The sequence below is a fragment of the Salvia splendens genome, chromosome 15, assembly GCF_004379255.2.
Source record: "Salvia splendens isolate huo1 chromosome 15, SspV2, whole genome shotgun sequence".
Lineage (NCBI taxonomy): Eukaryota > Viridiplantae > Streptophyta > Magnoliopsida > Lamiales > Lamiaceae > Salvia > Salvia splendens.
The window spans coordinates 13,693,537-13,718,387 of NC_056046.1; the positions used below are offsets into that span (position 1 = coordinate 13,693,537).

Here is a 24,851-nt window from a genome sequence, read left to right on the forward strand (position 1 = left end):
GTCCGGCTGTGGTTAACAACCACCGTCCATGACCGGTTGGTACACGTCTTCATCTACAAATGCTTCTACCCTGTCCGAATCAGGTTAGTGAACTACAGATTCAGATTCAGTTGCAGGTTCATCAACATGGACACTTGGACCAATCAGATTGGAATGGTCAACACATGAAGGTCTAGGTACATCCTACAATACACAAATGTACACAAAATCACAAATGAGGTAATAAATCAATTATGTAAATCACAACTCATTACCTCTGGTACGTGTGCATGGGAGTCTTCTCCACCAACTTTTCCTACTTCTCCAACATATCCTCCTCCAACTTCTGCTATAGATTCAACTTTTGTGGTACCAGTACTGGTACTTCTCCAACCTCAGAGACCGGAGCTTCAGATGGTACTGATTCGGATGATACCGCTTCAAATGCTTTCTCCAAATTTTGACGAGCTAACTCCTCCTCCCTCTTCCTCTGAGCACGAGCATCTTCTAAACTCTTTGTAAGATATTGCTCGAACTCAACATCCTAATCATACCAGCCAATCATCAAAGGCTTACTCCGGTGCCCTTGCAACTGATCCCCCTGCCTCTTCGTTCTGGGTTTTTGCTTTGCCATATTTGGCTCGGTTTCTTCAATCTCTTCAATAATGACTCCTGGGGGTTTCGACGCCCTGAATCTGAGAAGCTCTTGCGCTTCCTCTTTCATCTTTTTCAGTATAGCGGCAGCCCGGGTTATCTACACAACGTAAATGTGAACTAACTTTGTCGTAGTAGCCGCCACTTTGAGGAAATCCTTTAGATGTGTAACTTCAACAATGGGCATCAAAGGGCCGCCTATTAAAACTCCCTCGCAGTCATGACTGTACTTTGGATCACAACAATAGAACTCACATATCATCTTCCTATCATACTTCAACTTTAACACCATACTCGAGATGTCTATGAGCTCGAATTGGTTTATGTTACAGAAATCGAAGAATGTCAAATACCCACCAACATACTTTTTCTCATCTTTGATAAAGAAGAATGAACCTCCATGATTGAAAGCAACTGAAAACTTTCCAGGTTCTTCCCCTGTTAAGGAAAACAAAAATCGGACAATCAAAAATCAAACCAAAACATCCAAAATAAATTCACAAAAAAATCAATTTCCGGAGCCCTAAATCACAAACTGAGGATTAAAAATCATTTTCTATCACTGAAAGCCCAATGTACGGATGGAATTAAAAACATAACTTACTATATTCATCTTTGGGGATGAAAAAATCCAGGCGAGGATCTCGGAAATCCCAGGTTTCTTCATCCACATCTATGACCACCGGTGCATGTCTCGGTGGTCGTCGTGGTGGTGGCGATGGCGGTGGTGTGGGTTCTTTTTTACAACGAGACGAATTTCGTGATGACGATGCGCCTAAGGATCCAACGCGCTTCCGTTTTGGCGCCATTCATGCAAGAGAGATTTTTACAGAGGGGAGCAGAGAGAATGAAGAGTGAAATTAAAGTTTGTGAAATTTTTAGGCGGGGTGGGAGAGTGAAGAGTGAAAATAAAGTTTGTGAAAATTTTGAAATTTATTTGATAAATAACAAATGGAGTATTGTATATGGTGCGTGTATATGTGGTGTATATTGTAGCATACAAACCGACGCCTGACGGCTGACGCACAGACGTCAAATCTCGACAGGTGAATAGTAATTAGCAGTAGATGCAGTGCAACATGCAGGCTGCCACTGCAGATTTCCATTTGATATGATCATAATGCCCTTTTAAGGCTGAAGGGTCTTTTAGTCAAAAAAACATGATATGTGATTATATTTAAGATTAGAGTCTTGTGGCAATATTTTTTTTATTAGGGACCTACAATATCACAACTGGAAACGTTAGACTTTTTATGTAGTTCACTCTTATGAATTTTACATTTGTTATCACTTAATACTCACAATGTCATTTACTAGAAAAGTTTCGTTAGGTATCATTATTTACGTACCATCTCCTTTTATTTTATAAAATAGTATAATTGTAATTTCGTATATTTATATATCATAATTATTTTGATACGAGCATAATAAAAACAAATTACACTAACATTTTAAGAACAAATAATAAAATCAAAACTGATAGTATGTGATTTAAAAAATTACAACTACATTATAAGACACTCAATTCTCATAAGTCATTTTAATTAATGGTGCGTTTGCAAATGTTCCTCATCCGTGTAAGGGCACCCACAGTGGGCGGACGATGGACGATGCGTCGTCATCGCTCGACAGATAGTCCGCAGAGCAAGCGCGGGCAATAGGGCATCGTTCGCGCCATCGTCAACCCACTATGGGCGACGGACGATGGCGCGGACGATGCAACACGTTTTTATTTTTTATTTTTAAAATTCAAAAAATTCATTTATATAAATACCCCCTACCCCATCTTCATTTGTAACATTTTCATTCGTACCAGTCCATGTACGACGACTTCAAGCATTTCAATGTTTGGGCGCTCTTGAAGGACGAGCAGAAGTTTAAAGGAGGGATTCTGCACACCGGTGCGACAAAGAGGACGAAGACCATCGACACTGGTGGTTACACGAGCAGCGAAAGCGGCGCATATCCGGTGGACCTCAACCGGACGTACACGGAGGATGAGAGTTCCGGCACACCGATGTCCTCCCGGCGTCCCGTAGGCGTCAAGGCTGCGAAGAACAAGGGGAAGGCGAAGGCGAAGGCGACATCCTCCTCGCAAGCCGCGGCCGCCCCCCATCGCCGATCCCGACCCCGTCGGCACTTGCCTACGCGGAGTTGGCAACGGCCTCGATGGCGCAGACGTTGTTGGACACGCATAACGCCCTCATGAAGTGTACGGACCCGGCCAGAGCTGAATACCTCTAGGGGTTGATCGATGAGTTGCGCCGAAAGTTGGGACTTTTGTAGAGTAGTCAACTTTTTTTTATTTCTAACTCGTGTAATTTTTTTTAATAAATGGAGTATTTGTCGTTTTTTAATTAATCGTTGTGTTTTTTAATTAGTTTGCATTTATATATTTAAAAATATTTAAACTAATTAAAAAACAATAGTAAAACCTATAGGGCGCCCTTTATGGCGTCCCTTAGGGCGCCCCACTGTAGGTGAAAGGGTAAGAGGATAAAATGCTGACGTGGCGGTGCATAGGGCGGACTTTAGGGCGCGCCTTAGGGCCCACTGCTGATGCCCAAGATCGTCTAAGATGTGCCTTTGTTGTATGCTTTGAGCATACATCATTAATTATTTATTTCTTTGACTTGTTAGATGGGTTTTTTCTTAAATAAATAATTTCCGATATCTTGGATCAATAATAATTAATGTCTAGAGATGTTATTGTTATTTATTTAAACGTGTCTTGAAAAAAGAGATATTGGTTGATTATGGAGTGTTTAAGATACATGTTTTATTTTATGTAAACTTTGTTTAATTGGAATTTAATTCCAATAATTAAGTGTTTTGGAAAATACAACTCTTAGATAAATAAGTTAATGATATCATGAGTTTAACGGATACTGGATATTTAAATACGATGAAATAATCAACATGTAGAGTTTAACTCATTTTGGGTCAATCATATGACACGCATATTAATTTAAGGTCAACCCCGTCGCATTATAGGCTATTCGATTTAGGGTAATGCGAATGACTTTTTCGGGTTATAAATTTTTAATTTTAATCTTAACCATTTAACCTGATCAAATAATTGGGCTATTTGAATCAACCCTCATGTTTTATCATTAAACTGACGTCCCTACTCCGTCTTAGAATTTTACTAATACTTTACTAAACACATAAAAATGGATAAGATCATATCCCACCTCGATATCTCGCTAAAATGTTTCACTATTAAGAATAAAGTAAATACTAAGAATTGTCCCCGATCCTATAAAAGCATGGCAAACTAAAATTTTCGATAAAGAAAACCCTCAATATCTAGTAAATCGCTCATAAAATTAAAAATATGATATTGGAATATTCACATGACTCACAACTCAATAATAAATTAGAATTCGAATTATATATCCATGCATCGCGTGACGCATTACAATGGTAGTGTGACATGGGTCCACGGTCCAATTTGATCAATTATGGGCTAAATTAAAAACCGACTAGAAATAAAAATGGGCCGAATTAGTAATGCTTGGTAGAATGTCTACCGTTAGATTCAGGTGAATTCAAATGAGCCTCACAATTATGGAAAGGAGTCTGACAATTTTTATTCGGCCCACACATTATCTTCCGAATATAGTTATTGATACCTATGTAACAATATAATGACACTATACTACAATCAGTATACCGCATTCAGTATATGTGTGCATTTAAATTGTTATATTTATAGTATTATAATTCTATATCACAACTAATACAAATGCAACTTCTGACATACCATCAATATTGGAGTCTCTTCATATATTTTGGTGCGATGTAATAGCACCCGCAACGCGTCGCGCGGGTATTTCGTATCTCGTCCCTTTGAAACGATACGGCAGCGAGACGCATTGCAGCGTCCCGTCTCGTCCCGGTCTCGCCGAGATGCCTGTCCCACCGAGACGGCTGGCGCGCCAGCTCGTCACGTGCCCGCGCGACGTGGCGCGCTGGCGCTAGGCGTGACGCCCACTCCTCGGCTCGCGAGTGGGCTTCGTCACTCTGACGCAATAAATAATTTTTTAAAAAAATTCAAATTTAATAAAAAAAAAATAAAAATTCAAACGGCAATGTTACCGTTTTCGACTATTTTATTTATTTATTTTTTCTTTTTTACTCTATAAATACTCCTATTTATTCTCATTATACACACAAACACACATCTATTCTTCTCAAATCATCTTCATTTCCTCTCCAATTTTCATCTAATCTCTCCAATTTTCATCACAAAATGTCCGACGATGGAAACTCTGGCGGCTCCAGCGGGTTTGACATCAACGCGTTTGGCGACTGGGGGCATGTACAATGTCTTGGGTGGTTCCGGTTCGTCGACGCCGGGCACCCAGGCTCGTCGGCGCCGGCGGGGTACCAACCACCCCATTTTGATGTGGATGCATACGCTCGTCCCTCCGCCCCGAGGTATTCGCAGGGATTATCCCAAATTAGGGAGGATTATCCGGATGAACCCAATCCGGAAGGAGGACGAGGCGGTAGAAGCTCCAGGGCATTCGACGCCGTGGAGGAAGAGGAGGAGGCGGCCGAGGAGGAGGATGTAGGCCGTCATCCGTACAGCCGCAAGGACAGGATGGCTCTGTACAATGCCTGGATCAGCGTCTCGTACGATCCCATCGTCGGGAATCAACAATCCCGGAAGTGCTTTTGGGAAAAGGTCACCGAGGCCTACAACGAGATTAAGCCAAAGGGGCCCGCCGCTGCACATTGAAGATGCTCCGTAGTCATTTTGACCGAGTCGACAGAGATGTCAAAAAATTTTGCGGTATCTATGAGAATGAAGCGGCTCATTACCAAAGCGGAGCCACTGGAGCCGACATTCTGAGATCGGCTTTGCGAGTCTATTTCGATGACAACGGCAAAGAATTCAAACATGTCGATGTTTGGGAGGCTGTCAAAGACGTCGAAAGGTGGGCCGGCCCAGTCCAGCACGGGATCGACCTCGAAACGCATGAAGCACACGGTTGGTGGCCAATACTCATCTAGTGGGGGCGGTTCATGCAGCGCCGCACAAGAGGTTGCCTCGCAAGAGGTTGAGGGCACGACAGACGATGCAGGGGGGGTTCTCCAGTATGCGGCGTCGACCGCAAGGGACCAAGGCGGCGAAGGCGGCTAGAGGGAGGAGGGGCCGAGACGAATCAAGCCAGGCGGGTTCCCAATGGCCGCCCTCCTCCCTAATGTCCATGTACTTCACCGCCACGACGGCGGGACACTTCCCTGATGACGCCCGCCCAATATCTAGCCCATCATGCCGGCATTGTGTATCTGGCGGGACAACTTGGTATTCCGCCTCCATTCGGTGCACCGCCACCGCCTTCAGGGGATGATTCGCCGGCGGAGTAGTTTTTATAATTTCTATAAATTTGTATTTTTAATTATGTCTTTTTTATTTATTTTGGCCACGAATTTAATTATGTATTTTTTTTAGAAATTTAAGTTGTAATTTTATTTTATTTAATGAAGTGTGTTTTTATTAATTGAATTTGTTGGAAATAAAAATAAAAAATGAAATTGAATGAATAGTTAAGGGATGAGATAGTTAAGAGACGGATAACAGATGGAGGGTTGCAAGTGTTGTCTCTTCGCTATTAGCTAAGAGATGGAGTGAAAAGTACAATAAGGCCCATGAATAGTTAAAAGATGAGACGGTTAAGAGACGGATAAAAGACAGCGTTACGGATGGCCTAAGTACCTGTAGTGAACTAAAGCCCAAATCATCATAGATAAATCACCACCAGCTAACTATATCAGAAAAATCAATATTGAACTAGTACTACATAGTAACTAGAAATTTTATCCCAAACCAAATTACTTGTAGAAAAGTTGTACTCCTACTACAAGAAAAAAAAATTAACTTGCGACTAAGTGAACAATATAAACCAAAGATAAAAATTGGTGTTAAGGCAATCATTTGCCCCAAACAAATTAACCTTTTTTTCCCACCTAACAAACTCCAAGACAATGGCAACTACAGACTAAAAAGAAGAGATTCTAGAGCAACACTACAACAAACGATACATGAGTTCAACTCAAAAGGATAAATTGTAGTATGAAGATACAATGCTTGGGAAAAAAACAAGCGCAACTAATGCACTAATTCGATACATGAACCTTTCTCTGGAATTGGCCTACACGCCGTGGTTTAAGGCGAGCGTTTAAGAGACAAGATTCCTCAAATAGGAGCCTCCTTGAAAAGGAATACTATGCAGATGAGGTCGATAAGAAATCAGAATCCTCTAACCGGGCAAAGTCACATTGATGTCAGTAGGCTTGTTCTTTGATTCTTGGGGCATCGAAGACCAACTATCCCCACGAAACGATGGGGATGTATGGTAAGTGTCTTCCATCCCTGCACTGGAGATGGGTATGGCAGCAGTAGGTATAATAGCCAAGGAGTCTGGTTTTTGTTTCTTAGTTGTCTGCTCGAGCTGGTTGCCTGCGAGAAAGCTTCCCACTACAATCTATTGCAAAACACGAGAAATCAAAATTATTGTTACATGAACAAAAAATTATGTAGCTGCTAAGAAAAAGATTACACAGTAAGTGCGCGTTTACTTTTCATAATTGATAGTACATGATTTCTCCTATCCTTACCTTTGAAGGGTATATGAATCAAACAAAATTAGCTCAAACCCAAACGACAGATATTATCGAGGGAAAAATTTATAGTTCCAATCCATCTTAGTAAAAATGGACTAGTCTACACTATTCATATCTATCTAAAGTTAATTGTCAAAAAGTAAACGCTGCCTAATGGAAATGTAAATACTAGAAATTCACTATTCGAGCTGCTCATACCTGTACAGGACTCGCGGCTACTAATAAGCCAGCAACTCCACCTCCAACGACACGCCCATCAGGACTAGCCAAAGAAACACTCATGCCACCAGATCTGTTTCTCATTCCTCCAGTCTCCGAGGGCATGAATGAGCCAGTCAACGACAGTATCTCAAAGCGACCCTGGTCAGCACAACAAATAGCGATAAAAATATATTGGTTGCTGACAACTGACTAACATCTACAGGAGAAGAAGAACGAGCTAAGCTCTTGTGAAATACTATAAACATTTGAAGTGTCAGTTCTTGACATTGCTTTTGTTAGAACAGCATTATATCAAAACAGACATTGTTGAAACTTGTATAAACTGTTTCGTCCAAGTTAACGTGGCAAATACCTTTGTTGAACACTTGACAAACATTTTTGTAAAATTTTTGTGTTTCCTGAGAGGCTTTAGTCACACAACCAACATCCGACGAATTCCACTAAGGAAAGTCAAACTATTGTACTGCTTGAGATGCCTATGTTGTTTTCTCAACGGAAGTAGCATTAGCTTAAAAAGTTTCTGATTCAAACAGACATTGTACTTATAAATAGTAGAGCCTTGACAAAAGAACAAATTATGGACTTAGACACAACTAGCTAGGGTGTGTAACCAGAAGAAAACCCATTTAACGGTGGTTTCAGTATCCTATTAATAGTATTTTGTTATTGCAACAAAACAGAAACAACTAAAGGCTACATTTAAGGTCAAGAAATAGAAGAATTTATGCAGCACACAGAAATGCATGACACGGGAAATGAGGGAAAAAATCAGATTCAAACCACAAGACTAGTTCAGGATAACATATCAAGGCATTCCCATCTAACATAACATAAGAATGAAATGGCAATCAGAAGGTTATCAGAAAATAGACTCCTGTATCTCCTTATCTTGAAACATGTCAACCTATGATTAAAAACAGGAAGTGCTAATATTTTCTCCTGCTAATAGACTAATACTGAAGTCATTAAAATCATTAATAATTTATAATAATTCTATTCCTCAAAACTAAACAACAAAACATAATACTGAGTTCCATGATTTTTCTAGTTCAAATCCAAGGACAAAGATAAAACAAATCATAAATCAATCTCCACTTAAGATGTGGTACAGCTTCTGATGACGTATTTCAGAAACAGATATTTAGAAAATAAAATAACTCTGCTTATAACCCAAAATTAGACTTCAGTTATATCTAAACATAAGCTAGATATAGTAAAATAGGACTAACATGAACTATCTCAATATCAGGTATGAAATTTCTTTTCAAAAGTTGACTCAACAACAATAATTCATAACCAAACAGGACAAAGCCATAAAAAAGGCATTCTAAAAAGTAGGAAAAAGATAAGTTTTAATTATTAAAATCAGAACCAATTTCCATAGAGATGGCGTCCAAGAAACACAAGTAAAATATTCAAAATATAAATATGCTTGGAAGAAAACACTTTACCAGTAACACTCCACATATTAGAAATGGTTAATGCATAGATAGTTTTGAAAGAGATATTTCAGTTAGTAGAGTAAACTAAGGAAAGTTTAAACTATTGTAGTACCTCATACGTCAATGTACCACCGGAAGAATCAGGTTGACGAAGAGTTACACTTGAAATTACACCATTAGCCGAGAGAATGCATATTGCTCGGGGACCTTGCTGAGAGAACGATATAACCTTCATAGTGACATCCTGTAAACCATAAAGATACAAATGGATTGTTTGAAAATAAGCTATCAAAAAAGCAGGAATAGGTAGATAAGACATGCACACTTATATCTATTTGAACAACGATCAAACTTTGGTTAAACATGAGAACATTGTAAGTAAAGAATCACAAGCAGGTACATGTACTCTAGAGAGTCGTGAGAGATAATTTGATCAATATGAACTTAAAATGCCAAGGAAAACATGATGACAAAGTATATATCTACTAAATTAGAGTATTTATTCCCTTTTACCTCTCCAGCATTGACCGTGATAATATGAGGTGTAAAATTAGCACCAACGGAACATGAAACCCATTCACCTACAAAATCAAAGATAGCATCAATCAGCAACTAAGATATCTAGAATGTGTGCTTTCTGTAATCAATTTCCTTGCACCAGCACAAAATCCAACATATAGTGTGTCACACAAAATTAAATATGATGGAAAAACCACCAAAATCAAATACCATCACTCGAATTTTTACGCACCTTCTTCAGCTCAAGGCAGGTGAATGACGAATGAGTTTCATATAGATAACTACCATCAGCAGAATTTTAGAGAAAAAGGGCAACTAAGTACCACTAATTGTTCTCATTTTCCACTACACAAATTAATTCAGCTACAACGTCCAGTTCCTTAAATATCAGACACAAAAATTACAAGATAATACACCCACATTGAAGCTTCTAATAACGAATTTCAACAAATAAGACCAATTACATTGCAACAATTCAAAAAGCAACCCTATTCCAGAAAAGTGAAAAAGAAAAGGAAAAAAAATCCATAAATTAAGTCCCGTGCAGCAAATGAACGCAACTGTCAATTAATTCAAGAAGCCAACTCCAAAAGGGAAAGAAAGGGAAAGGGCTCTCTCAGTAACTTCCATTATTTCAAGATTCCCTTTTTCCCCACACTTTGAAAACCAGCCATTTCCTCCAAACCTATCACAGTTGGATCAATCTATCAACAGGCCCCACACACTTAAATTCCAAATAATCATGTGCTTAGATTTCCAGTGTCGGATTCAGACAACACAGCACACAACATAAGCCTCACAGATCGCTGTATAAAACCCAACTCCATCAACATGCATGCACCACACACACAGACGCACTCACCCATACTCTCAGTCTCCATCACGGGCATCTGAACCTTGGCAGCGGAGGTGATAGCAGACCGGACTTTCCCGCGCTTTGCGACGGCCGAGAAGTCGATAACCGGAGGCGGAGCAGAGGAAGAAATCGGCTTCGGAGAGAGAGCTCCAGCAACTGACCCATCAGGGCCGTACTTCCTCGGCCTTCCCCTCTTCTTCTTCAAGATTGTAACAGTCCCAGCCACGGCCGCTGCTGGCGGCGGCGGAGGAGGAGTTGCAGAAGCTGGATGCGGCGGAGTCACGGCGGCGGGTGGTGGCGCTGAGACAGGGGGGGTTTCGGCGGCGGTCCTGGGGGCCACATGGTAGTCCGACGGAGCATCTGATCCCACCACTGTAACTCCGCTGCCACTCAAAGTATTACTCACTTCCATTAGTAAGCAAGTTGGTATCAGATTTTTTTTTCTTCAAAATCTCATTATTTTTAAACAAGCTTTTTCTGGACTCTGATAAGCTATTAGAGAGAAAGGAAAGTTGTGAAAAAATTAAAAATAAAAATTGGTTATGAGGGAGAAAACTGTTGGAGATGAAGAATGATTTTCAGGGAGAAAGATTGGATTTTTGGAGGAAAAAACAGAGATTTAGAAGGGAAAAAGGTTTGGTGATGGGAAAAATGGGAAAAAAATGAGGTTTTAGGAAGTTAAAAAAAAAGCCAATTTAGGTTCTCTTAACTTTTCTCAGATTGTCCGAATTGCAATTTAAAAATTGTTAGGAAAACATTAAATATTGGGGACATTAATTGTTAATTATTTGAAGCAAGGAAATTATGTATTTTGGTTAATAAAATGGTTTGGAGTCCGGTTGGGGGAAAATTAAAATAAACAAAAAATGAGAGAAATTAAATAAAGTAATTGTAGTTGGGAAAAGTGAAATTAGGTTGCCAAGGCATGAAGACAACCATCACTCTCTTTTAAATAAAGCGAGAAATAAGGATTATATACATTATCAATGGCTAATTTAATTAAATACTAATAGGAACCAAATGAAGACAAAAAAGGAATATGAAAAGAAGACAAATAGGAAATATTGAAATAACTAAAACCCCAGTTGCTAATAGTCATCAATTTTAAAATCTCAGCCATATTCCAGCTCTTTTCCTTCATTATTTTGAGCCATAGTTAATTACCATATTTTTCCATAATTTATAAGATGATGAAATTATAAAAAGAAAAGAGAAAGTCAAATTGAGTTTATTATTACCGGGAATCATTCGCTAGATTGGTCTGGTCTCTCATTCGCCAATAGTAAAAAAGCATGCTTTACATATTCACAATGTACTAACGAGCACTTTACTTATCATTATTCATTTAATTTTAATTCTTTTATTTTTTATTCTTTGTTATTTTACAATAATTTATAATTATATAATATAGTACAAATTCACAAATAATTAGACAATACCAATTTATTAATTTTTTAAAACTACACAAATTAAATATTCTAATTATGAACCGTTGCAAAAAATAGAATACCATAATCCGTAGGTGGTAATTTTTTATAACTTGATTAGCACATTAGTCGAAAATTGCGTTATATTCATCGAACTGGAAAGAGATTTTCAAAAAAATTATATAAAATTTAAAAAACATTGTCAAGATAAAGAAAATTTATAATACACTAATTTAAAAGCGAAAAAAAGGAAATAGATAGAAAATGGATGAAAAAAAATTGGGCTGAAAATAATGAACAAAATGCAAAAAAAAATATATAGGGAAGAAAATTTGAACTATATTATATTGGGGGAGAATCGTTTGTTGGTGTGTATTTGTGTATTTTACTCGTAAGTGCGTATACTGTCAGCATGTGTGGTGTATTACAACTTTGTGCACACATATTATTTGGCGTCTTTATACAACGTGTTAATGCTCTTTTAGATTCTTCAATTTTCACGTGATAGTTTGAGCATATAGTTAAGTTAGGAATATGCTAAATTAAGTGTATTTTGTTAGAACCTATATAAATTTATACTACTAATTTCTTCACAAAAACTTATCATAAACTAATATTAGGCATAATAAATTTGTATGAAGTTTTTAAAATACAATTTGGATAACATAATAGGATACTTAGATCATCTCCAGTGGTACCCTAAAATGTAAAAAGAGTTGGTAAATAGTTCTAATGGTACTCTAAAACCTATCTCATTTTAGATTTTTGAGTACAATATATCCATTTTTAGGTTTACACTATAATAAACTCAAATCATCTTTTCATATTTTGTGAGTAAAAAAAGTAAGTGCATAGAAAATATTCTTTAAGCTTGAATTTAGTATAAATAATTGGAATAAAATCAGATGTGATACTTACAATAAAATAAATATAAATTTAATGTAAATAATTGAAGATGCTCTTATATTTGAACTATAGTCTATAGTGACATTATTAGTTTTAGAGTGTTGATCTTATTTCATATCCCCAACTTTTAGTATTTTTAGAAAATATCCTTAATTTTTATTTTCTACTCAAAATATTTTAACTATAATTTTCATAAAATATCTCGCTATCGAAAATCAAAGATGGAAAATTGATTCATCTCACTAAGTTTTAGGTTAATTTTTTTAGCATGTTTTACAGTTCATTAGGGTAGTGAATTTGAATTTCTAATTAGTTCAACTATTGTTATACTTATACTGTACTCCTATTACATAAATTGGGGAGTTAATTTTATTTTATTGTTGTAATGTTATTTATTTGATCAAAATCTTCATTATTAAATATCGAATTACTCATTTGGTCTCATTCTAAGCGACATATTTTTTTTCTTTTTATGATATCTCACTTTAAATAATACATTTCTTAGAATAAACATATTATTGTACTACGCTATTTTTTTTCCACTGAACTTGCTCCACTTAAAATGATAAGGAGAGAGTAGTTGTCAAACATGATCAATCCATAAAGATCCGAGTCAGTCTTATTTGGGACAATCTTAATCAGACTGAAAAATCGAGCCAATCTATTAAATTTTTGCCCTAATTGAGTGTGCACTAATTGAGTAGACATTTTATTTTGCTTGATATTTTTAAGTACAATCCTATAAATTTAAAGGGTTATTCAAATCAACCAATATGCTATTGGCTATGTTGACATTAACACATGAGCTTGGGACTATATTAAACATATTTACTTTTATGCATTTGTCCAAATAGAATAGATCATTAAATAAATGAGCGGACTTACTATTTCGCAGAAAACTACAACTTAATAAAACAAAAGCCATATTACATTTTTTCTAATACCAATAAATGTAAATCGTCTGAAATTCGCTCATTTATGTCAGAACATGCGACCTTAGTTAAACACTTAAACTCAATTAAGGATCATGCTTATGTGGATGTAGTTTGTTGACTTAGAGTATCTCCAATAGCACTGGAAGTCAAATAGCCATCAAATAGCCTTCACACTGCCACATCATCAGCACTACAATTCTCCTGCCACATCAACTGGACATCAAATAGCCCTCACATAGCCTTCACACTACCTATCCACATCACTAATAACAATTATATAATTTAATTTACACTCGTATCAACATACGGAATTTAATTTACGAGACAAATACGGGAAATTCGAATAATACTATTAAAATTTAGAAAGTACATTAATTTTAAAAAAAAAGTACAATAATTTAAAAAAAGTACAAAATTAAAAAGTACAATTAAAAAAGTACAATATTTCTATATGGAAACATAAAACATTCAAGGATGTCTCTATAAAAGAGAGACAACCTAGAATGATTTTTGTCCCACATCGAATGTGAAACATAAAACATTCAAGGATGTCTCTATAAAGAGAGACAACCTAGAATGATTTTTGTCCCACATCGAATGTGAAACATAAAACATTCAAGGATGTCTCTATAAAAGAGAGACAACCTAGAATGATTTTTGTCCCACATCGAATGTGAAACATAAAACATTCAAGGATGTCTCTATAAAAGAGAGACTACCTAGAGTGGTTTTTGTCCCACATCGAATGTGGAACATAAAACATTCAAGGATGTCTCTATAAAAGAGAGACTACCTAGAGTGATTTTGTCCCACATCGAATGTGGAACATAAAACATTCAAGGATGTCTCTATAAAAGAGAGACAACCTAGAATGGTTTCATAATTCGCAAGCCCATTAAATATATATGGGCTATTACGAATTTCTTGTATAAATTTATTTGTAAAAATTGTTTTTAAATATTAAAAACAATTTTTATAAATAAATAGTATTTTTAAATTTTTTTTAAATTCGAATTTTTAAAATTCGAATAATAAAAAAAAAATTAAATCCGACGCCGGTTTGGCGCCGATCCGGGACGCACAATGGCGCCCGTGAGGATCGGCGTCGGAACCGGCGTCAGCGCGGGAATCGGCATGGCGACGCCGATTTCGCCGACGCCGGTTCCAATGGTTCGGCGTCGGCGAAAAATCGGCGTTGCGGTGGTGACGCCGGTTATTGGAGATGCTCTTATGTGTTAGTTTTGATTTTGCACAAAATTTAATCTATTTCATATCTAAACAAAATATCGAACTATACTACTAATTTCTTTTCTTAGTTTAGGAATGGGAAAATGATGAAATTTGTTCTCGACAACTCTCTGTTACAAAGCATGAGATCGCATTATTTATTATTCCTAAAGACATACATATACTTTTACCTTTTTATTTCCACTTAATATTACGTTATTTTGGTCTAAATATTGAAATCTTTACTCCCATATTTCATTTCAATGATTTTGAAATTTCATTGAACTGTATGACTTCTATTAATTGACGTAATTTTCACAACCAAGAATCCTTTTTTTTTTCACAATAAATATTCAATTATAAGATAACGAAATGGCATTTTAAAATTTGTGCTGGCCTCGACCTTAGACTTTTATGCACTTACAATAATTTAACTAATAATTAACTCATCAAATAATGGAGCAAGCCAAGCAAAAATCTAAATTGGCGTGCAAATATAATAACGTTTAATCTTTTGCTTTATTAATAGCAGTAAGATGCAAGCAACAATTTTAAAATTTTATTTAAAGCTCATAATTAAGCAAAGTTGTACCATCTTAGAAAAGCAGTAGTTTTCAAGTTTTCCCAATTATATTAAATTATTTCCATCTTACAAAAGCAGTAGTTTTCAAGTTTTCCTAATTATATTATATATTATTTTAAATGTGCAAGGTTTGTAGGGGACCACGCGTATTGACCAAGGCAGAATATGTATGGAACCCATATGCAACTCCATAAGTATGATGACACCTATATAAATAAAATAGTTAGTCCTCTCAATTAATTTATTTTATGCAACTTCTCATCAATAACAAAAATAAATAAATAAAATACAGTATTATATAGTAAAGTAGTTTTAGATAAGAACGATGCATCCTTTTTCAGAATTATTTACTGATAAAAAATTAATTTAATGAGGGTGAGTTGCATCCACACATAAATTATTTTAATATATTTCGGAACAGTCTTTCATTAATATTAATGTTATTTAATGTTTACATCTTGTTTTTAGTTGTAGCATCTCGAAAAATTGAACCACCAACCCACCTTCCAAATTGTATAATCGTCCGAATTGAATAAAATTTGAATTATGCTTTATGCCGAATGGACGTCTAATTTCAAATTAAATTGGTATCAATGCAATTCAATTGAACCGAAGAGATTAATAGAGCTCTCATATATATTATGGGCCCTGAATTATGGTATGTATCCAGGCCCAATAAACTGATTTTAGTAAGTTATACAAAAAAACAGATTAATGTTTATACATGAAACAAAATACATAGTATGGAATGATGCAAATGATATACTACTAATATTCTAAATTATTAGTTAATCACTTAATCGAGTCATTGTAAATTGTAATGGCCAACTCATGTATTTTCTCATTCATCCAATATATATTCTACATTTTAGTAGAAGTTACATTTTAGTAGAAGTTGGCGAATCCGATTCTTATATATTGCATGAATGAGAAAATACATGAGACTTTATTCATATCAAACGGAATAAATATGAGCACACTAACCCCAATCAAAGAAAAGACTCACTTGATTTCACTTTGTCAAGACCTCTTTTAAGTCAATATATAGTGAGATGGTAAATCTCACTACAACATACCGAATTAAAAAAAAGAGTACCAATTTAAACAGTACAAGTAAAATCTAAGCAAGAACACAACAGATATTTACAGATCAGATCGAAGTAGCTCAATATCGCATAGACATAAAGCACTAGCGATACACCCTTTTACCAAAAATATATATGGAAGACATCGAATAACACCACTAAAATCCACCCAGAGCTTACAACACACCGCAAAGACCACCGTCACCACAATCCATAGACGGACTGAAGTAGTTCATAGAAACTCGGATTAAACACAGGAACGTCCGAATCTCCTCCGACTTGGGAAGCATAGCCACATAGTTATGATTCAGCATACACACTTTTCGGGATAACCTCGACTAGAAGATTCACTTCAAACTCACGTAGGAAGAGAAAGAGCTGATCGAAGCGAGATTTCTAGATAGAAGCAAGAGCGTTTCACAGATAGTGAGACAAACAAAATATAATGTGTGAGAGCATGAGACACCGAGGTCGTTAAAGTGACTCATCAGTAACAGTCTCGCAAATCAACGGTCAAGACTCACGATTCGAGTGGAGCGACAAATGGTAGACTCATTGTATTCAACTATTTTTGGTTGCAGAATACATTTCTCCATCTAATTAACTGCAATTCCTTTCTCCACCTTTTGATCGTCTCAGCTATAAATTCTTCAATTCTGCTCTCTACATTTTCATCACCATCTCCTTTTTCATCATCAGCTGACTCCTCTATTGCTACATCATAACCCACAGAGGTATCTGATTCTGCACAATCATCATCACTATCAATATTGCTCCTTTGCTCACCTATCGTTTCCTCATCTTCTTCATCATACACCAAGCCATGAAAAGCCATAATCTCATAAAAATATTGCGCACATTCCTTCTCGCATTTCATAATTGTGAAGGAAATAATAATGTTAAGCACTGCAAATACGAAAATTGGGCTAGAAGAAAATCCATACAAATGCAGTGAGATGCAGAAAATTAGGAAAAACAGAAATATGAGAAGCCACCCAAATTTCATAACCAGGTTACGTTCTTGCACTACACGCAAATTAAAGAAAGCTTTATGTTTTGGTGAAGGAGTCTATGTCCCTATTTTGTAGATTACAGTTTGATTAGTCACCAAGCACTACTAGTAAATTTTCCAAGAAATTTAATTGCCTAATTTATTAATCGTAACACATCAGTTTTGGATGTAATCCACGCAATAGGATATTTCTTGGCTTTATAATTTGAGGGAATGAAATTTCGTGGAATGGTGTGTATCGGCAAAAAGTGGATTAATTTAACTTATTAGATGACGCAACTGTGTAGGCGTCAGCGGACTTAGCTGCTTTGGTTGACATTTCGAATTAATAAAATTGACTTGCATGGTTTATTATTTGGTTAAATTTATATTTATATCTTGAATCCGGATGAGTGCAGCCATTTAAGTTAAATGATGCAAAATTACGACTTGTATGAAATTTTAAATAGAGTTAGATCCGTCTAGTCTAAAATCAAGATCACCAACACAGGATTCATACAGAATAAATTTGGTAGAATGTCAAATCTCAAGTTGCCCTAATTAAATAGTTTTAATTTAAAATTTAAAAGATGTGCTCATAGATTTCATTATTAATGGGCTATTATATAAAAAGATAGGTCATGGGCCAAATTATCGGAGAGCGGAGACTACTTTCCTCAACAAATCCCGAGTTTCAATTCCATTAACCACGTTTTTGAGTTCTAGTTTTTTAAGCCCTTTACCAAAATAACATGAAAAATGCTAAAAATGATATTCAAAACCCATGCCAATATGCAATGTATAAGCACATAAGTCTAGCTACCACTTTCACCCTTTGAGCAATCAAACTATATGGTTTTCTAAAGAGTAAAGACCAAAACTGGTCCTGAATATATGTCATTTTACGATTTTGGTCCTATACTTTATATTTTGAATTTTTGCATCTTGAATATTTCAACTCGGATCACAATTGTTATTTAAATATTCAAATAAAAGAAAATGCATAGGGCGCGCCTTAGGGCGCCCCATTGCAGGTAGGAGGATAAAAATGATGACGTGACGGTGCATAGGGCGCGCCTAAGGGCGCCCCATTGCTAATGCTCTAATAGCTTGGATGGCTTCTTGTAACATAACCCTTAAAAAGCAGAGAACGAGGACTATGGGAGGGTAAGGAAGGAAGCAAGAATCGATATCATCAGATGTGGTGGAAGCGCAACTAAACTAAATCACTTTCCCCCTCCTGGTAGATGAGTCTCAAAAGAATGAGGAGCCAACTTATAAACTCACCAGATGATGAAACAGTTCGTTATATGCTACGGGTGGTATATAATTGCAATAGAAAGCAATAATCTTGCCACATGTAATGTGAGGTGTTACTGCAAGACTAGCACCTCTTCCATCTGCAGTTCCTTCAGTCGCCTTTTCGCATACAATGTTACTAGCACTGTCGCTGCCACGGTGATGGAAAAGCCAGCAATGTTCAACAGAATCTGAGGACCTGACATAGTTTGCCGATCATCCGCAGCATCAGCTATAGTTTGTATTATAATTCCACTGCATTTAAAGCAAGAGCACATTAGATGTGTAATTTTGTATCCCAAGATGCCAAGCAGCATGTCAATCCTAGAGACAGATTACGCATGACAAAGATGAAAGCATGGATATTGTAGAATTGGAGGAATACCCATAGTTCAAAGTATATAAGACATCAAATATGCATCGTTGCAAGCAAGAGGGTACATCCCAAATATCATTAACAGCACACTGAAGATAAACAAAGAGGGGCAAAAGGAGGGAGAGAACTAACGTGTAAAGTGTTAGAAATATTTCTGGCACCATCCCAACAAGTGTCCCAAAGAAGTAAGGACCAAATTTCACATCTGTAGCTACGGCACAGTAGTTATATATGATGTAAGGGAAAGGAGAAATCCTAATAAGTGCTACGGCTCTGAACTGATTAAACAGACTTCCCTCGCCAGTCAATCTTATCACAGAAGCTCGCTTAGGATATCGCTCTAGCCACACCTACAAGTGAGGAAAAGGATCATTAAGTTTGGAAGGTGTTTGTGAGTATGAAACAGTAAAGAATGACACATGATACAAATATTCATCAATACCTGGATTTTGTGGTAAAAAAGTGAACCAATGAAATATGGAAGAGAGACACCAAATATGACTCCTCCAACTACCAGCAAAAATCCATAACCATATCCGAAAGTCATCCCAGCAAGCCACATAGACGGTGAAGAAGGTAAAAGGATGGATGGGAATATTGCCAGAGAACAAAATATTAAAAATCCTAGCTGCTTTGTGCTGAATGATTCCCTTTCCCAATTAATTAATGGTATGATCTCCTGGAAAAGTATAGATAACACTTGTTAAAATTAGAGCTAGTAAAGAATGAAATGAAAAATAGATGCAAGGCAGTGAAACCAGTCTAGTTAGATCCACACTTCACACTTTATCTTAGGCACAGATATTACAAGAATAATGACAATTTGAATTGCCTATTTGAACAAATGGATTGAATGATTGATACACTACAATGCATCAGCTCTAAGAGCATCCGCAACGGTGGCGCTGCTCGCCACCGCCGTCCGCGCCGCTGGCACGGACGCCACCCGCCACCGCTGCGCTCGTGCCAGCGAGCAGCTGACGTGGCGCGCCCTCATTCGCCAACGGCATAGCCGTTGGGTTTAAATAAATTTTTTTAAAATCGGTTTTTAATTAAAAAAACCGATAAAAAAAATTCACTTCCCAAAAAAATTATATCCGTTTATAACCGTTTTTTCCCACTTTTTAATTTTTTTTACCCAAAAATACACACTTTCATCTATAAATACCCCCAATTTCACTCCCAAAAATTCACATCAAACTACACAATTCTCATCATCATTCTCTCATCTCCATTCTCATCTTCAATCTCTCATATCCATTTTCATCTTCATTCTCTCATACCCTACAACATCACTATGTCCGGCCAAGGCGATAACCCTACGGGCTCCCACGGTTGGAACCCCGAATGGTTCGGTTCACAACCGTTTCCTAGTCCGGAAACGGAATATTCGGCCCCTCCTCAAACCCAAGATTCGGCCGTTCCGGGTGGCTACCGTCCATACCCAATCGACGACCAAGGTGCCTCCGAAGGACGATACGGGTGGACACCGGAGCCTAGGCCGACCGCCCCCTCCCAACCTCCGCAAGCTCCTACTCGCGGCAGCGGTGTCCGCACACCGTACACGCCGGCGGAGATGGATAAATTGTTCAAGGCGTACTTCGAAATCTCCGAAGATGCGGCGGTTGGCACGAACCAATCGGGCATCACTTTTGGTGGCGCGTATCTCGCCGGTACAATGCAAACCGGCCGCCGGGAACGATCGAGCGCAACGAGAGTATGGTGCGCAACTGCATCGGCCGAGCCAACGACGAAATTGGCAAGTTCAATGGCTATTTCCTCCAAGAGTCGCGGAATGCCGGGAGCGGCCGGAGCGAGCTCGACATCATCACTGCGGCGCTGAGCACATACCAATCCATGAACGGTAAGTCGTTCAAGTACCTCAACGTTTGGCAGGAAACGCGGTTCCACCCGAGGTATCTGGGAGGCGTAACATCCTCCTCTAGCGGCTCCTCCAAACGGTTAAGGTCGGTATCCCTATCCGACTCCGCCTTCGAAGAAGTGGCTAGCCTACTCGCCGGAGCTAACTTGGGTAGCCCCGACGCCGGACCAAGCGGTTCCCAACGCCGACCGCAAGGAAGGAAGAAGGCGGCGGCCGAGCGCCGGCGCTCCGCGACTCCATCGGCCCCCGCCCCCGAACCCGCACCCTATGTTCCACCTCCACCCCCGAACAACTCGTTGTGGGCCCTTTTGGCCCAACTCAATATGGCCGATAGGTCAACTATGACCCCCACGCAACTTCAAACGCACGAGGGCATGATAGTGGGTCTCCAAAAATAATTGGGATTGTTGCCGCCGGATGAGTAGTCTTCCTCGGGTAATATTAGCCAATAATTATGTAATTTTTAATTTTTAGTATTTTAATTATGTAATTTTTAATTTTTAGGATTTTAATTATGTCTTTTTTATTTTATTTGTATTTTGTAATATTTATTGTGATTTTTTAATGAATTTTAGTATTATAGAAATGTTTATGTTTAACTGAATATTAAATTAATTGTGCTCGTCCTTGCGGAAGAGCACTTGGTGTTGTGCTATTGCCAGAGAGCACAACACCCACAGTTGTGGTTTTTAGTATTTTAATTATGTAATTTTTAATTTTTAGGATTTTAATTATGTCTTTTTTATTTTATTTGTATTTTGTAATATTTATTGTGATTTTTTAATGAATTTTAGTATTATAGAAATGTTTATGTTTAACTGAATATTAAATTAATTGTGCTCGTCCTTGGAAGAGCACAGTTGTGGGTGTTGTGCTCTTGCCAGAGAGCAGGCATGAATAGTACCGCCCGGGCCCACAACCGTGCCGCTGGCAAGAGCACGGTTGTGGATGCTCTAACTGATTCACCTCACTAAGTTAAAAATGGAATTACTAAGAATGGAATGATAAGCAGATGCTAAAACCATGAAAACAGTCAAGTTATGTATAGATTTCTCACTTGAGCTTAGCCTCTTAGGCACATATAGTACAAGCATAATGGCAATTTGAATTGCATATTAGAAGATTATAGGAGAGAGAATACAACAGATGGATCATCCCCAGCTTAACATCATCATGTACTTATGAATTCCATTGTAGTAACTTGTAAGCAAAAAAACAGACTTTTAACTGAATGAATGTAAGTTAAGATGTAAGAAACCCAAAATGCAATGGTACACTACAATGCATATACTTTAACCAGCACATGAAATGGGTAAAAGTAAAGAAGAGACAAGATGGATTACACCAAATACATACACTAGCACATCCAGTTTTTTTCAACAACAACCAATCATCATACCTTATACCAACAACAATAAACTTAATAATTGCATATACAAGTTAGCCTCTCCAATGATTAAAGAATTAAGGAGTAATTCTTAGACAAAAGCACCTGAATCTTCAAAATTTATGTTCCAAATTGGTACAAAGAGCTCACAAGCACACATACATAAATTGGGTGCAAATGCTTGCAATTTCTTAATGAAATCACGGCAAAATATAGACCTAACTTATAATTGAGAAAGAAACAAATGTATGCATTCATTTGCACATAAATCCCCAAAATAGAAACAGACCCAAATTAAAAGAAACCTAACCTTCTCCATGACGAAGGGTCCGATCCATTTCAAGAAAACCGCAAGCAAAATCCCAATAAACAAAGCCACCAGTAGAAGCTTCGCCCACCACCACAACCAGGACCACCACTGGCCTCCGCCGCCGCAAGAAGGCGATGCCTCATTCAGGCACTGGGCCCCACCGCCCACGCCAACCGCCAATTTCACGTAATCCACATCCATCCTAAGATCGCCGTGGCCGGCATTATTGTAAGTCATCACAAACCCGAATCAAAAACCAGTTGTGATTTTGATCAATTGGATAGAACCTAAACAGTCCCAATTATTCAGCAATGAAAAAGATGAGAATTTGGGGGCCCCACCGATAGAGGGGGGGCATTCAGGGTTTCGCAACATTGGTAAAAATATAGCCGTTTGTGAAACTTTTTTCATCTTTTGGGTTAATATAAATTGAGCTAGAAAGATGAATGAATGTATTTCTGCGGTGATGGAAGAAGAGAAACAGAGGGAAAATCGGAGATTACGTGGCAAGCTTTTCTGTGTGTAGTTGCTGACTTGCTGGTTTAGAAATTAGAATGATGACGAAACAAGTGGCCGTTTCGGTGTTTGAAATGAAATTTTCACCTTTTACTTTGATTATATTTTGCTTTTATTTCACTGTGTATTTCTTATCGTTTCTTTTCATTTTTAGGTGTGTTTGTTACTTGCAAATTTTACACTTCATCACAAATACTCAGCAGAAGTCAGCCAAAGATTTATAGTCATTCAGTCTGTTACTTGAAGATTTTTTTTCGGATATTTGGTTCCTTATAGTAATTGTTTTATTCGGAATTTTAGTTATGATATTTTTGGTTCCTTGAAGATTTTTTTTCCGGAATTGTGGTTCATTGAATTTTTTTTCAGAATTTGGTTATGATCGATTTGCTTCTTGAACTAAATCTAACTGAAAATTAAAGTTTTGATATACATATTTTATAATTTGATGTATTACTCCATTCGCTCCACATGAGTCAATTTGCTATTTTAATAGATTCATCATTTCATTTTTTAACAAAAGTCAACACATTATTCTTTCTTACTTTACTTTCTCTTACTTTATTCTCTATTCCATCACCCTATCTTTTTCATTTCTTACTTTATTTTCCTTTACTTGAATTACTTAACACAATTTTTTTAAATCACGTATCAAAAAGAAACGTCTCTATTACTATAGAATGGAGAGAGTATTTTGTAATCGTAATTTAGTAGCCCCAACAAAATTCCCCTGATAGAGAACTCAAGTTTGTCGGAGTAATGTTGTGATATGGGAACGTCGCAGCCTGACATACATCAGCAACTGGACAATGCTGATCTTTAGCAGACAAACGACATGGACACTCATCGGCTTCAAAAAGAGCCACGCAAGGGGCGTCCAAAGAGGAAGACTCGGCCTCCCAATCGCCTCGTCGATTGTGTGTCGAAGTGAGTAGTGTAGAAGTTATGATGTACTACTTTAGTATTTCTATTATTTCAGTATTTAGTATGTTGTAAGTGTCGGGCGTACTTATAAGCCCCATCTCGGATTTTTTTTGTGGTTCTTTCCCGGGAAGTAGGAGGTCGAATCATCCTAGGGTCCTAGACTATAAAAGGGGAACTTGTCAACGTTTGCACATATTGAATGATAAGTTTATTTCCCAAATTTACGTCTCTTCACAAAAGCTTTCCATAACTTCTACCAACTGCACGACAAGAATCTCTCTCGCGTACAGTTACCACTCACCGTCGAGCTCTCTGCCGCCGGTCATCCATTCTGATACGTTTCAACGTATCATCTGGTGCTTTCATCCCGGAACTCATAGGACAACCTGGTTCGCAGTGGGGTATACCTCTTGATCTCCCTGCATCCGATCCTTTGGTCGGCACGTCGCGCAGTCAATCTAGTGTTGGACGAATGGAGAGTTTAGGTCCTCAACGCACGCAAGATATTTCTGATGGTATTGACTAGCCAGAACCTTGTACTACTCTGACTCTGGATTCGATAAATTTCAAACTTGATCGGTTGTTGGCCGGTTTTTTGAAGTTAGAATCAAGGATTGAAGTCACGAAACGACGTTGCTCGTTGTTGGATCAATCGCACAGACCGGAACCTGATCCACCGTACGATTTTTCTGGGTACG

General features: G+C 37.5%; 2 protein-coding genes across 5 annotated transcripts; both read right to left on the minus strand.

Annotated features, from left to right (window-relative positions):
* Positions 1-6,561: 6,561 nt before the first annotated feature.
* LOC121767665 (AT-hook motif nuclear-localized protein 1-like) lies at positions 6,562-11,294 on the minus strand. The gene is made up of 5 exons (XM_042163997.1): positions 10,315-11,294; positions 9,447-9,514; positions 9,046-9,177; positions 7,468-7,629; positions 6,562-7,130 (listed from the first exon to the last, which is right to left on the minus strand). The coding sequence occupies exons 1-5, from the start codon at positions 10,718-10,720 to the stop codon at positions 6,906-6,908; spliced, it is 993 nt and encodes a 330-aa protein (XP_042019931.1). The 5' UTR covers positions 10,721-11,294; the 3' UTR covers positions 6,562-6,905.
* A 5,119-nt stretch (positions 11,295-16,413) lies between these two features.
* LOC121768024 (transmembrane protein 64-like) lies at positions 16,414-24,350 on the minus strand. Of its 4 annotated transcripts, none has more exons than XM_042164364.1 (5): positions 22,717-24,350; positions 19,580-19,816; positions 19,270-19,487; positions 18,854-19,016; positions 16,414-17,333 (listed from the first exon to the last, which is right to left on the minus strand). In XM_042164364.1, exons 1-5 carry the CDS (start codon positions 22,951-22,953, stop codon positions 17,037-17,039), a joined length of 1,152 nt encoding a protein of 383 aa, XP_042020298.1. In that variant the 5' UTR covers positions 22,954-24,350; the 3' UTR covers positions 16,414-17,036. The 4 variants fall into 4 exon arrangements, with proteins under 4 accessions (XP_042020298.1, XP_042020300.1, XP_042020301.1 ...); XM_042164366.1 differs by having other exon boundaries at positions 17,039-17,215; positions 22,717-24,346; XM_042164365.1 differs by having other exon boundaries at positions 17,222-17,377; positions 22,717-24,346.
* Between the last annotated feature and the right edge of the window lie 501 nt (positions 24,351-24,851).